Raw genomic sequence first — 14993 nt, forward strand, 5'->3', positions numbered from 1 at the left:
TAAGACAAGGCCGAACTGTGAGCTCATCAATGGTGGAAACTCATGTCATAGCTACAAACCTTTAAGCTGTAAGAAGTTACAGCTCCAGGAAGATCTTGGAAAACAAAACAATGAGTAGCAAGTATAAAGTTTCATTAAATTAAATGAAGTATAGCATCACTTCCTGTTCCTACAAAACGGTCAAGTTTATTGATTTCTTGTATGCAAACTGCCGTTAGCAAGAGGTTTGGGTTTCTAGATTATAATGTCCATTAACAATCTGAATAACTGAAATCAGCAATATTTGCATTTACTGTTCAGGAGGAGGAAAAACTGCATCACCAACCAGGCAAAGTGGGCAACTGTCCTCTGGCCAACCGATGCCCCCAAAGCCACAGGATTACACCATATCATTTGTTCTGAACAATTGGATTCACTATAAATTTGTTAGACATTTGCACCACTGAAGTGCAACATCAACTTTATCAGGTCCTCCATTTTGTGGACCCCGTCTTGTAGAGAGACACTATGGCAAAATCGAGTTTTAAGACCTAAATTGGTTTAGTTTATATTTGTTGCTCATTTTTTTGTAAAGTTGTTTTATCAAAATGCTTCCATTTTTTTAAGTGTCAAGTAACTAACGCACAGAAAGTCAATGGATTGTTCAGCTTTTTGGTTTTCACTGTGCAGGTCATTAATTGTTGAAGTACAGTTAAACAATAAAGATATTAAGATGATGGATGAAGATTTGGGGTTAAGGAGTATACAGTGTGGTGTAGTTTAATTCAAGTGTATGTGATTTTTGTTTTTGTCTCACCTGTTAAGTTTTTCTTAATGTTCTCAGTAGGTCATGATTTGTATGTTGCCCCTTTTGTGTTCTGCCCCCTTTTTTTTTTTCAACTAAACATGTCACATGATGTTGTCCATCCATCCATTTTTCAGAGCTCTTTATACAGTCAGCACAGCAGCAGACATCCATCCATCCAGTAGCTATACCGCTTATCCTGTGGGGGTTGCAGGCACCCACGGGCAATTTAGAGTTGCCAATTAACTTGCAAGTCTATGAACTGTTGGAGGAAGCCGGTGTACCCAGAGGAAACCCACGCAGGCACAGGGAGCATGCAAACTCCACACAGAAAGGAACCGGGGTTCATACACAGAGCCTTCTTGCTGTGAGGCGACAGTGCTAACCACTGCACCACCGTGCAACCCCCAGCAGCAGTCAGTGTGGACTACACTGTCGATCACTGCGGTCGTCACTTCAGTCCAATTACAGTCACAAAGGCAACTGAGAAGGAGATAGGGGAAAGTTAGGTTTGTACTTGAACAACAGAAGACTACTAATATTCACAATGGATGAAGAAAAACAGAGATAGACTTTGAACAAGAAAAGAGTTAATGACACGCATTCCAGGTGCAGTTGCCAAAATGAGGGGCGTAACATCTGGTATTCCACTATCGATATACACTGAAGCTAAAAGGTTGATCGGTAAGAACGGGAGTGAGAAAACAGAGATCGTACTCGTACTCCATTTTGAGAAGATCTTAACAACGAAAGTCTTGCTGGGTATGTTCAGATATTCAGTGACAGCATATATTCCACCACCACTCAGATTTCTCAATTGGCAGCGTTTGAGTCATGTTCACACTGGTGTAGAGTAAAGTAGGGGACTTCGCCTGTTGAAAGAGTGAATTTCGTTGCATTTATCTTTAAAGTGGATGTACTGTATACTGTAACTCTCCAAAAAGAAGGCGGAATGGCAAGAATAGATACAATTGTTGATGCAGCAAGGAACTATTTAGGGATCACAAGCAGCGAGGGAGATGCAATATATGAAATGCTCAATCCACTGAATTGTGCTGATACCTTCTAAAGTAGTGATCTCTATCATCATAGTAATCCATGTTCTTCAATGGAATACGGGGAGTTTAATGACAAATGGCCAAGAGATTAAAAAGTATGTTCATGAACTAGATGTTTTACCAGACACAATTTGTGTTCAAGAAACGTGGCTGAAACTTCACTTAGACTTTATAATACCAGGATATACTTCAGTGAGATGTGATAGAGAAATTAAACAAAGTGGGGGATGTGTAACATTCATTACAGAAGGCCTGGCAATTAGTATATTATCTTGTCCAAATAAATACAAATGTGTGGTTATTGAAATAGGCAGAGGCAATATTAAGCTGGATAACTTTTATAACCTGTGCCATTCACTAACTTTGGAAACGAAATAGCAGGTGAGAAGAGTAAAATAAAAACATGTCGTGGAGACTTTAATGCTCAGCTATACAGAGAAAAATGGACAAGTGATTGAAGACCTGAAAGATAATAGATTGTTGGTTTCTTTGAATAACGGAAGTGGTACAAGGATGAACATAGCAGGAAATGTGATCTCAAGCTTAGATCTTATACGAGTGAGTGTTCATTTAGCGGGATCTAGTGAATGGAAAGTCTCAAACATCCCCACAGTTTGTAGCGATCACTTCCCAGTTTTATGCTCTCTAAATACAAAGGCATTATAAGAAAAAGGTTATCCTCTCAGTAGATGGTGCTTTTCTTAAAGCTGAATGGAATGAATTTAATAATTACTGTGCAGAATTAGGAAGGAGTATAAAAATGGAAGGTAATATAGCTGTGATGGTTCATACAGCATCAATGTATCTTCCAAAAGGTAATGTAAAAGGAAAGTTGTACCTTGGTGGAAAGATAAGAGTAGCAAGGGCATAAAAGAACCAAATCAAGCTTTTAAAACGGTGAGAAAGAATTTAAATCAGGACAATGCTATGGATTATCAAAGAAAGAGAGCTAAGAGTGGAAAAGTTATTAAATCAACAAAGAGAAATGCATGGAGGCAGTTTTGCTCAAGCATAGGAGGAGAATCCAATTAAAAGAAAATCAGAGGGAGGAGAACATCTGTACAAATTCATGTTCTAGTTGATGGTGAACAATTAGCGATAACTAATGAGGAAAAGGTTCATTTGCTCAGGAAAGTGTTTGCAAGTGTGCACAATGGAAACCATCTTGAGGACTGACACAAACAGAGGAAAACTGTATACTTTGATATTGAAGAGGTATAGGACTCTACGTCGAAAGAAGGGCTACTAATTAGAATGAGTCTGCTTGGTATTGGAGGAAAGATGTGTAACTGGATATTATACATTTTATCACATCACACTTTCAGGATTAAAGTGGGATCAGATATGTCTAGTGAGTTTAAAATGGAAAACTGAATTCCCCCAGGAAGTGTTATTAGCCTTATCGTTTTCAATAGTAAGATTTAAGGATATTGTTAGGGATGAAAATAGAGATATGCTGGGCACTCACAAGACCCACTATTGGTTATGGAAGTATAGTATATGGAAAAGCTTGTAAATTTCTTTTTACAAGGAATAAGATTATGTTTAGGTGCTGTGAGAACAACTCCAATAAAGGCTTTGTTTTAGAAGCTGATGAGTTGCCATTGCATCTTAAATGAGGAAATCTATCGGTAGAGGACTGGGTTCAACTAAAAGGATGTGGAAAAGAACACCCCAGCACTAAGGATTTAAGCTGGGAGTTTGCTAAGGTTAATGACAGAGGTTTTGATGGAATATAGGTAAGACTGTAAAATGATGGTTATCAAAGAGTTAAAGCAATGGTCCTCAATGGATTCTCCCAGATCCATATCTCAATCTAAAGCTAGAAGAAAAAAAAGACCTGGTCATTCACAGATAACATTCATGAATTTGTTAAAGGTCAATTCTATGGATTTTTGATAATATATACAGATGGTTCAAAGAATCCTGATGATAGGCCTGTGGAAATTGGTATATGTAGTATGTACCAGAATTCAATGTACATATATATCACAGATAAATTGGAGGAAGTCCTTCTGTTTTGTAGTGAGAAGTGTGGCTGAAAAGTCAATTCCAATTGAGGGGAACAGGATAGAGAGGAGAATAGTGCCATGGTGGAACGGAGCGTATAGAAAGTTTAGAAAGGGTCAAGTTGAGAGTCACGTAACTGAATACGAGAGACTGCGAGCAGAAGCTAGGAAGGCTATGAAGTGGGCTAAGAGAGAAAGCTGGCGCAGGTTTTGTGGCACTCCAGCTACACACACAACTGTTAAGCAAGTTTGGAGTGTGAATCATGGGACTGGGATTAACCGGGGTCTGCCTATTCCTGTTTTGATGGAATGAAATAAAGAAGTTGTAAGTAATGGGGAGAAGGCTGACCTATTAGACTGGAATTATCAGAGAGTAGACAGCAGCGCTAGTAATGCAGGTAGAGAGGGACAGCTGTGCAGGAAAAAAATGCTTGAGCATGAGGGAAATAAACTTGAAGTAAACACTGATACCAGCGATGGGATCAGTGTATTCTCTTCTATGCATGAGCTGAGGCGTGCAATAAGGCGAGGGCATAATACCGCCCCTGGGAGAGACGGCCTGGGAAATGAAATGCTGAAGCATATGGATGACTTGGCACTGGAGGAGATGTGATAGCTGATAAATACAGTGTGGGAACAAGGGCTAATCCCGGCTGAGTGGAGGCATGCAGGGGTCATTCCCATTCTGAATCCTGGGGAGGAAGTCGACAGTCCTAGATCATACAGGCCAACTGCCCACACGGCAGTTATTTGTAAGATAATGGAAAGAATGGCCACTGATGGGCCCTGTGCACAGACTAGAGCAGATAGGGTACTTTTCTCCATTTCAAAGTGGTGTTTAGACTAGGTTGAGCAACAATGGATTCAGTGCTGGTTCTAGACAGAGACATTAAGAGAGCTCTGCTGAACAAGGAGGTGGTGACTGGTGTCTTCCTGGATACAGAGAGGGCCTACGATATTCTGTGGAGAGAGGGATTGGAAATTAAGTTGCACAAGGGGTTCAGGGCGGGATTTTGAATTGGATAAAAGATTTTTTGAGATCCCGTATTATACACGGGAGGTTGGGGGGGCGGTCTTTCTGGCACTGTAAGTGTAGATGATGGGATCTCGTTTTACAGATGATGGAGCGATATGAACAAGAGGCTGCAATGTCGGATATTTGATGAAGCAGATGCAGAGTTGTCGTAGCAGAGACAAAATATGTGATTTTTGGCAGAGAGAAGAAAATAGATAGTCAGGGGCTTAAGGTATATGGAGAATCCCTTGAAAGAGTCAAGGTGCACAGTTGGCTGAAGGATTGACATTTAGAGCACATGCTGGAAAAAGGATAAGTAAGTGTGAGAAGGTGATAAATATTATGAGATGCTTGACTGGATATTCGAGGGGGGCAGATAGGAATGTAATGCTGATGATTTATGAGGCAATGATAAGAGCAATCTTGGACTATGGGTGCTTGGCACATGGTTCAGCGGCTAAATCTACACCAGCTAAGTTGGATGTTGTTCAGGCCAGGGCTCTGTGGCTGTGTACTGGGGCATTCTGGACAATGCAAATCCCAGCACTGCTGGTGGAAACGGGGGAGTTTCCACTGAGACTGCAAAATTAGCACTAAACTGGAACAGATCTTCCATCAATCTTTCTGCTAGCGGAGTGCTGGGAGTTTGCCAAGGGTGTTAGTAGGATTAACAGGGGTAGCTATATATATTCAGTGAGAGAGTACTCAGAGGAACTTGGACTTAGTGGAATAAAGGAAGGGCCTTCTGTGTACTGGCCACCCATCCCTTCGTGGCTGTGGATAGGGGCTGTCATGGATTTGTCTATAGAAGAATTAATACCAAAAGGTGAAAAAGTAAATCTTGCAGCTTATGTAGAGGAACACCTTAGTAGTACGTGGGGGGACTAAGGTATATAAATATTTACACTGATGGCTCAAGAGATCCTGAAAGCAGATGGGTGGGATGCAGCTTGTACGTGCAAATCTGTCAGGGAAGAGGACTGCCTGATGGGATATCTACATTCTCTGCAGAATTACTTGTTTTCTGTGGGCACTGTGGTGGGTGGAAGAGGGGGCTTTGGGTAAAGTTGTCTTGTGCACTGATTCATTATCTGCATTGCTGGCATTGGGAGGAGGGCAGAGCTAGATCAGACAGAGCTGCGGAGATCCAAATGATGGTCTTTAAACTGGAGAGAGTTTTCTGTGGGTCCAGCACATGTTGGGGTTGAGGGCAACGAGGTGGCCGATTGGGTGGCCGGGGCAATTTCAGGCGGGGATACTGTAGATGTGCAGGTGCCATTTGGCGGGATGGAGCGCCACAGCATCATCAGTTAAAGACTGGCTCATCAACGGATGCAGACGGCAGAGGGAGGAAGCTATGTAACGTCCAACCATCGATTAAACCTGGCGATAGAGTCAACGTGCCTCGGAGAGATGGGATCAAATTGATCAGGCTAAAGCTAGGACACTGTGGACTAGCAGGTGGGTCGCTGCTGGTGCGGAAGTGACCGAGAGTACTGCGGAGTCCTGGAGTCAGCACAACATATCTTGATGCATCGCCCGCTCTGTGCTGGGGAAAAGATTTTACTCATGGAATTAGACAAACTGGGGGTCACACGATGTTGGGGGTCAACACTGCTGGGACACGGGGGGCTTCCAGAAGACAGAGCTCGGGAAGTAGTGCACTTCCTCAAAACCATAGATCTAGATCACAGATACAGTAGGTTTCAGAGGGCAAAAGCAGCAATGACGTTATTACAACAGTGAGAGGCAGCGACGCACCAAACAGAAGAAGAAGAAGAAGAAGAAGGGGAAGAAGGAGAAGAAGAAGAAGAGGAAGAGGAGGAAGAGGAGGAGCATGCGCATGCGCTGTGGGCTGTGGGCTGTGACGTGTCGAGCGACCGTTGAAATTCAGATTGAACCGGGAGAGCACCGTCGGTAAATCACAACCCAGAGTGAGTCCTTCTAACCAAAACCTTCTGCGAACACTAGTGGGTTTACGGACGGAGACGGTGCGGGTCTGCGCTGTTTCCAAGCCTGACAAAGCCGGGACCTTAAGTGCTAGCGTTAGCTGACGTTAGCTGTTGTAAAGGAGCTCACTCCTGTAACCAGCCTTCGGTAGATCCGAACCCAGTCAGCATCAACTTCTGTACAGGGTGTCGCGTCGACAAGTCAGTTTTATGGCCGTTTGGGGTCTGTCGCGCTAATGATAGATAATCGACCACTGCTCTTTACTCTGGTGTTAACATTACGCCATTCCGTCTTCATCTACTGTTTCCCGTCCCCCCAGAACAGCGTTGCATGGTGGAAGGTGTAGCAGCAGGGGCGACTCAGATATGTCGCCTCGTAGATACAAGGTGCTCCCAGGTTTATTACATGTAGGAACCCCAGGAATGACCGAATCTCGAGTCCCGTCCTGCTCGCTCCGCATCAACTCACCTGGGACCTCCCAGTCCATGTGTGTACGGTCCGGAGAGACGACCACCAACCCAGGGGGCTTGGATGGTGTTTGTGTCCCGATCAAATCGGGAAGAAAAACCAAAAAGCCGGCCTGTACAGTGCAGGAGGAAGGAGCCAGCCGTTATTTTTTTAAAACAGATCTTTGTATAAAGTTCTGATTTTTGAAATGTTTTTTTTTTTTTTTTTTTTGTAACTGTTGAGTATATTTTTAATGATAGACCAAAGTTCCTTTCATCTGCTGCTGTTTTTTGTTCTGGGAAATTCACCAAGCAACTGTAAAGTGTAAGACGCTGTTTTCAAAAAAAGTGACTGTCTCCCTTTTCCAGGAACATGAGTGAGCTGGAGGATATCAGCCACCACATTCATGACCGGTTATCAGCCTTACAACGCGTGCTGGATCTGTCGGCCGCCGGTATGACATCGATTTGTATGAGACAAGACTGGTACCTTTGGGGGTTCCTCAGTTCCATAGCTATGTGAAGATGTAGCGGCATGTCATAAAACGGGTCACTGTGGTCCCTTTTTTTTTCTATCCCCACATTTAGAATTGCCTCAAAATAAGATAAAGAAACTCGGGCAAGAACTCTTTGCTCTGGAGAGACTTTTGGAGGAGTTTGAAAACTGCGTTGGCCGACAGAAGGAGCAGCTGAAGCATCTGAAGGTAAACTGGAGGCCTGCAGTTTATACGGCTAATGCTAGTGTCAGATCGGCACTTCACGCAGCTGCCTCACCGTAAAATTCATCCAGTCGTGCACCACAAGCAGCCACAACCTGTCCAGTACTGGATGTTTGAGGCCAATATTTATGTTTAACCAAATTGGTTGATATTAATTAAATGCATAACATATGCATTCTGGATAAATATCTATTAAATGTGGTTAGCAAAGAATTGTGACTAAAATGTTTAGTGAGCAGGACATTTCAGAGTGTAAAAATCAACTTGTCAGAGCTCTCCCCCCTGCACTCTCGTGGTGGGGTCTTCCGTAGTTCGTCATTATCATATCATTTCAAATTAAATGTGCCGAAGCTCGGAGCGCGAGGAACAAAAAAAAGTGTAACTGGACTGCACTTAATGATAAAGCATGATGAAGCACAAAAAGTGTTTGTTTGTGTTTCAGGAACTTGAGGAGTTATTCCAGAAGGATGAGAAGGATGTCCATCACATGAAGGACAACATACCTGCACACATGCCCAGGAAGAAAGGCTCAGCAAAGTGAGGACACAATGTGTTTTATTTTTCTAATGTTTTGTATAAAATCATTGGAAGATTAATTGATAATGAAAACGACCATTATTTTCAGTCCTGCTAAAGACTGAAATAAAGTTGGGCAACATGTCATATGCTACAGAGACATAGTATAACCTGGTTTCTACATCGGCCAAGCTGTTATATTTATGTAGCCCAAAATCCCAAATCCCTTAGAGTTCTGCAGTCTGAATAACAAAAGTGTGTCCTGCCTTTAGGCCCTCAATCCCAAAAAGAAAAAAGCCAGAAAAACTCTTTTAACAGGAAAAAAGCCCTTGAACCCCGGGGAGAACAACAGAAGACGGTTCCTTCCTCCAGGACAGATAGACATGGAATAGATATTGTACGCACAGAAGACACAGAAATCAAAATCACAATATAGAGAAACAGAATGTCAGTCTTAAGGAATTAAATTACATACGGTATAATGAGAAACTATGAAGTTAGTTTCAAGGTTGTTGGAGTGAAGACTGTGGATCAAAAAGATGCCAAGCAACTTCCAAGAAGACAACACCTTAGAAGAGCTCATCAGAATATATGGACAGATAAAACAACAGCTTAGTCAGAAAAGCTACAGATTTGTATTAACTTAACGGAATAATTCACCACAATGAATTTTAACTTGTGCTCTCACTGTCATGTCGGCTGAAACACTTGTGAAGTTTGAAAGGAACAAGCTGCCTTCCTCCCCGGCATTTTTTTTTTTTTCTTTTTTGGACTATTCGGGTATCGGAGCAACCTTTCATGGTGCAAATAGTAAATAAGCTTTCAGCTCTGAATGACCTCTGTCTAATGTTCCTCTCGTCTCTCAGTGGAAATGAACCTGTAATGACCCAGAATGACGCGGCAGGTCATCAGCTTGCCCAACCAGAAAATGTCAAAAAGACCAGCAAAAGCTACGTCAGAGAGATGGAGTTTATCACCACGCCAGAGTTTGAGAGCATCCCCCAGTAAGTATCCCTCACTGATATCCAACATGGTATGATACGATGAGGTTTTTGGGAAATACTGAATCAGTGCGGCAACAGTTTGCTGCATATTAATCTAATGGATAAGACAAGGAGACAAGTGATGAGTGTAGTATGAATAACAGTACGAAGAAAACACATTGCATGTATCAGTCCCTGGAATTTACGATCCTTGCCAATGATGAATGTTGCTTAAGCTCTAAATGTAACCAATTGTGATATGTTATTTTCTAAGAGTTTAGGTTTTTCAATTCCTGCTGTCATTCCTAAAAATATGTTTGGTTCAGAAGACTGCTGATCAGGTTAACCAATCACCACGCTTTCCTGCATAAAATAGTCCGACACGGTATGGGTTAAGGAATTAAAGTACATACGGTATTATTAACCTCGGTAGTTGTGTAAAAACTCCTAATAGAATAATTTATAAGCCTTGTCCAGTTTATTCCCTTTAATGCAAGAATGAATCTCCACAATCCTCAAAACAGAACCCATGTTTAATTTTAGCATGGGCAAAAGACAAGTAGAAAACACTCTACTGCTATCTGTTTTGATTGTGACAGTGCGTCCTGTAGTATAAAATGGAAATTGTTATAGATGTCAGCTTCCTATTTCTGGTTATCTGAAAACGGTCTATAGGCAGCAGCCGAGAGCAGTGCTTCAGAGAGCTGGCCTAAGATTTTTCTCGGGATACCAGCCTACAGTGTGAAGCCAGTCTACACAGTGATAATGGTAGGTCAGCAGCACAGAAAGCAAGCGGACACTTGCTGTCAGTACTGGCAACCGCCAGGCAACAGTCCACCAGCTCACAGCACCAGTAACTCAGGGGAAAAGTTGAAGCTTGTCCCCCGAGCTGCTCAGCAAGCTAGCTATTTGACAGCACGTTGCAAATCAACCGGCTGACAGTGTCCCAGACCAGATAAGACAGGCAACCAAAAAGGTAGACAGTGGTCTAGAGGCAGCTGATGGCTTCAAAAGAGCGTGGGATCATAAAAAGTAGCAACCCAAAAATGTGTAAGTATGCGTTTTAGAGGTAAAAGGATCAGTTCGTCTTCATCGTGCGATCACTGAAGTGACAGTTAGCTCTAAGTAGGAGGGAGTCACTTGATAAACGTATCTGATGGCCTGTCCACAGGGAGCATTTCAGCAGTGTTTTTCAGTTGTCCGTCTGATGGCTGATGGAAAGAATACACTCCCGTTTTAATCAGTCCAGCTGTCCACAAAGCTGTGTCACGACTGTTGTTTTACTCATGCTATATGCTCCAACACGAACTGAAGCAAACTTTTACCACTCGAGTCTATTTTTCCGCATCTACGGTGATGCTTTGTTGGGCTCTGAATGCTTCCAAAACACACGTGACAAAGTCAACGCCTGAACGCCTCCTTTGTGGACGCAAATGGAGCTGCAGAGCTGCCAACAACTTTTTTTAGTCCTAAGTGGGTACCTTAGAGACGTCTTTAGTGTCATTCTTACAAGGGTGGTCATTAGGGCCCAAACCATTATGCAGGAGACGGGGATATAGGAGAGGCAAACATTGGACTTTTGGACTCTCAGTGAAATCGTGTGGCTTAAGAACACTTGTGCTTCACACATTTTGGACTGATTTGTTTTTATTAACCTATTGTGTAACTGTCAAAGCTTATATATACAATGTCCACAAAACGGTTTTGAGGTCTGTCTAAAGAAACAAGCTAGAGCAATGGACAATCAGAATCTTTCCAAAACAGTTGAATCTGTGACATTTCAAAGTGAGATTTCTGCCTTGAGTTTTAAAAGCACTCATTTCCACACGTGCATGGATCTCTGTGGACAAACTGCAAAGTTGATGTCGTGTCGTGTCGTTCCATAAATTCAGAGGGTTTCTCGTCTTCCGCACCGTTCGCACTTTACATCCCAGACACGGCTCTCCTCTACGCTCTGACACCTGGATTGACTATGATCAGCTGTATAACAGGCTAACTCCTTTTTAATGTCGTGAACATGACTAGTTTTTTAGAATGTGATCTAGCATGCGTTAGTTTAGACCTTTTTCTTTTCCAATTATTATAGTATGAAGTTGGCCATATCCCCCAGATCTACATGTGAATATAAATTGATAAAAAGTTTGTTTGTTTGTTTTTTTTTTTCTTCTCTCAGGTACATGAAAGGACGTGTATCATACGAACAACTTAATGCTGCGGTGCAGAGTATTAACACAGCTGCAGCAGCCAAGTACAAGATCCTCCATCAGTCGTTGAAAACGCTGAACAATCATGCACGAAAGTTGCACCAGCGCTTCAAGGACCAGGAGACGAAAGATACAAAAGGTACGCTGACAGCAGCTGTCACGTTTTGTGACTGGTGGATTTTGCATCTCATCTGGTAGGACAACGTGTTGGCATTGCATAGTGTCTCCTCAGTGCTCAAACCTAGGTTCTGAGCTGAATTAATTCTGACGTGACATTGGGATCTGATCCCGTACATCAATATACCAGTGCACTTAGTTATCACCATTTTTGTTTCATATTGGGAACTGTGAATGTAACACCCCCTAGTGTAAATGTTCGTTATTCATTCATTATGTTCAGCAGCAGAGAAAGAAAGAAAACTCAAGCTCATTGAAAAAACAAGCAAATCTTAATCTTCAATTTGACAACACATATACCACCGTGTGAAAAATGCACTGCAAATAGATAAAACATTCATCAATTTGACGACGTATACGTGTTATACTATAAAGAAACACTGCAAGTGGTACGCAAGAACACAAAACTGAGCTGCAACACGCAAGGAGTTTTCAGAGGACACTAAAATCGAATGAAGGCTAATCCCAGTTTCAGACAGTGTCCCTAGTGACGCTGCAGTGTTTGTCCTAGGATGGTGTTGTTGCACCAGCGGTGACAGATGAGCACTTGTGTGCACAATGTTTGGTTTTTTTTCCTAGCGCAGGTTTGAAAACGTGCGTGTGCTCGCAAAGCGCGTCCGCACATGTCACCCGTGTTTACATCCAATCGCTGTTAGCTAGCGGCTAGCTAGCTGTCATTCGCTCTTAACTGTTGGTTTTTTCCAGAATTAACTTGCTTCACCACACTGTTCTATTGTCAGAACTAAGACTGGTAGTTTAAAAAGCTCACCATATTTAAGTAATGATAACTCACATTTACGTCATTTCTTTAAGGGAATCCTTTCCAAATAATATGTAACGTTAATATCTCTGTGAGGGCAGCTGTCAGTTGAGAGCCTCTCCTTTTGTGGTCTGAAGAAAACCCTAAACAACTTCAAATCTGGAACATGGACACAAAATTAGGTCAAGTTTAAAGTTCTCCGGCACTGTGCCGAAATTCTGGCGCGGGGCCATTGTAGATTCGAAAAATAGATAATTACTGTAGAACTCTATGGAAAATATTCTTTTGTATTTTTTTTTAACTGTCTCATAGCAAGAATATTGCTGTATTTGTTTGTATACAGTCATAAGGAACCCTGTATTTTGTATTGAGAAAGTAGACCTACTTTAAGAATAAGAACCTTTGTTTACACTCCGGCTCAGCCAAGTGCCAGCTCAGTAATGCACATGACCGCGCTAGTTAGCGCTGCAACGAAGGGGCTATTTGTTTTTTGTTTTTTATACAATCGTCGCAATCTTTTGGCCTAAGTTTTAGAGACCAACGAAGGAACGCGCATCAAAAACTTTGAAAGATAGGTGTATTGGGTATTCCTTATGGCTTTGAAAGTTGTGCTTGGACTTGGATGCAATTACCAGACTATGGTTTCCGACTGAGGAAAGGGTAAGAAGTTAATGCATCGGGGCTTTCAAGTTAACGTCAGGATTCACATCTAGAAACCAGTAGATGTTGGTGTTCTTGTCTTTCAGAAACAGGTTGCGATTGGCACCACAGACGTCATCCACCTGGCTTGTGGCATAAAGCTCGCTAGGCTATGGTCTAAGCAATTTATACCACGAAAGTATCTCCCGTGTAGGTACATATAAACACTGGTTTCACTGCTGTGTTACAAATGTCTTGCAGGTCAGTATTTTGTGGTGGAGGATGACATACGGGAATTTACTCAGACGAAGGTGGACAAACGATTTCAGGGGATTTTGAACATGCTTCGACACTGCCAGCGCCTGCGGGAGTTGCGAGGAGGAGGCCTCACCCGCTACATGTTGTTATGAATGAACAAAACTCAGTTAGACATAATAAGCTTTCGGTTTTGTTTTTGTTTTTTTAATTTAATTTTTTTTGGGCCAACTGAGTTCGTAACTGTGCATATTACTAGTTCATTTTAGTCACAGTGGTGCGAGGCTTTTTCTGACTGGATATTTGGAAGACTGCTTTTTGCATTGCGTACACTGTCAAACAGCGCATATACGTTTTTGATTTGTCAGATTAGTTTTATTATTTGGGTTGGTTAGATTAGGTCAGTGTTGTTATACTACAGTGCATTGTTCAAAGGACAAAGTGACAGTGTGTCCTTAACAGATCGTGATGAAATCAGAAAAAGCCTAATGCTTCTGTGAGTCCACTAAAATGAACACTTAAATGTACACATGTAACTGATTGACTGGAGATATGCTGTCATATACTGGTATCTGTAAACAGGTATGTATGTATTTGTACTGTAAATAATAAATAGTAATACATTCAATAAACTTTTTCCGTTTTGTATTGCACTGTTAAAAATGCTGACTTTTGCTAACATCTTTAACAAAATAAAATTTTTCATGCTTGTTGAGTATTACCACATGATTACCACAGAATTTATCATCATCTTACAGTTCCTTGATGACAGCTCTTGACTTGCCATACAACTCCTAATGAGTCAATCAAGGTCTAATGACTTAAGGTAGTTGTTGAACTCTACAAGGACAAGGCTGCCCAAACTTTTTGTCCATACCACAATGACTGTTTTTGCATTTTTTAAGTCGGTGAGTTAAAAAATAACAGCACCTTAAGCTTTGATGAAAGGTTCATGTTTAACGTCTGTTCACTGCAGGGGCTAGATTTACTTCTTTTCACTTCAAAAACAACAAAATATGTCATTTGCACAGGGGTGGCCAAAATGGGGCGTTTTTGTCATAACGTTTCTTGTTACTTTCTTGTTGCCAACATTTACTGTATTAGTTACATTGTTGTTTTTTTAGTCTTACTTATTTTTAGGGTATTAAACAGCTGTCAGATTGTTTTAAGGTTCTGTTTAGGTTATTTCTGCATGTATTTGAAGTGTACATAGTCATCGGCGCCTTTAATAGGCCACGCCAGTTGGTTTTAGAAGTCACATAAATAGAGATCACGTGTGTAGTCGAGGGTGTCAGTGGATTATAGTAGAAATACCACTTTTGGTGAGTCGGTGTTGTAGCAAAATGAATAAAAAGGAAGACTCCAGGCAACTCCACCGAAGGTGCTTGACTTAAAAAGCACGAGTCAGGATGGATACCCGAAAATTTCCGAGACACTGAGCATCCCTCGGAGTTCAGTTAAAGTCATCGTTTAGATAT

At 41.8% G+C, this 14993-nt stretch overlaps 1 protein-coding gene across 2 annotated transcripts; it reads left to right on the forward strand.

Annotated features, from left to right (window-relative positions):
* Window positions 1-6766: 6766 nt before the first annotated feature.
* On the forward strand, window positions 6767-14197 carry ska1 (spindle and kinetochore associated complex subunit 1). 2 transcript variants are annotated; one of them, XM_040133621.1, is made up of 7 exons: window positions 6767-6800; window positions 7632-7717; window positions 7851-7966; window positions 8424-8518; window positions 9364-9501; window positions 11654-11823; window positions 13522-14197. In XM_040133621.1, exons 2-7 carry the CDS (start codon window positions 7636-7638, stop codon window positions 13668-13670), a joined length of 750 nt encoding a protein of 249 aa, XP_039989555.1. In that variant the 5' UTR covers window positions 6767-6800; window positions 7632-7635; the 3' UTR covers window positions 13671-14197. The 2 variants fall into 2 exon arrangements, with proteins under 2 accessions (XP_039989555.1, XP_039989554.1); XM_040133620.1 differs by lacking the exon at window positions 6767-6800 and adding an exon at window positions 6814-7016.
* The last annotated feature ends 796 nt before the right edge of the window (window positions 14198-14993 follow it).

Source organism: Xiphias gladius, chromosome 8 (genome assembly GCF_016859285.1).
Source record: "Xiphias gladius isolate SHS-SW01 ecotype Sanya breed wild chromosome 8, ASM1685928v1, whole genome shotgun sequence".
NCBI lineage: Eukaryota > Metazoa > Chordata > Actinopteri > Istiophoriformes > Xiphiidae > Xiphias > Xiphias gladius.

What these genes read in the sequence shown, in the direction of transcription:
- ska1 (XM_040133621.1), top strand. Translation starts at nt 7,636, where the DNA reads ATGAGTGAGCTGGAGGATATCAGCCACCACATTCATGACCGGTTATCA. An exon ending in AGCAGCTGAAGCATCTGAAG is followed by an intron (nt 7,967 to 8,423) that starts GTAAACTGGAGG and finishes TTTGTGTTTCAG; the next exon opens with GAACTTGAGGAGTTATTCCA. An exon ending in AGGAAGAAAGGCTCAGCAAA is followed by an intron (nt 8,519 to 9,363) that starts GTGAGGACACAA and finishes CTCGTCTCTCAG; the next exon opens with TGGAAATGAACCTGTAATGA.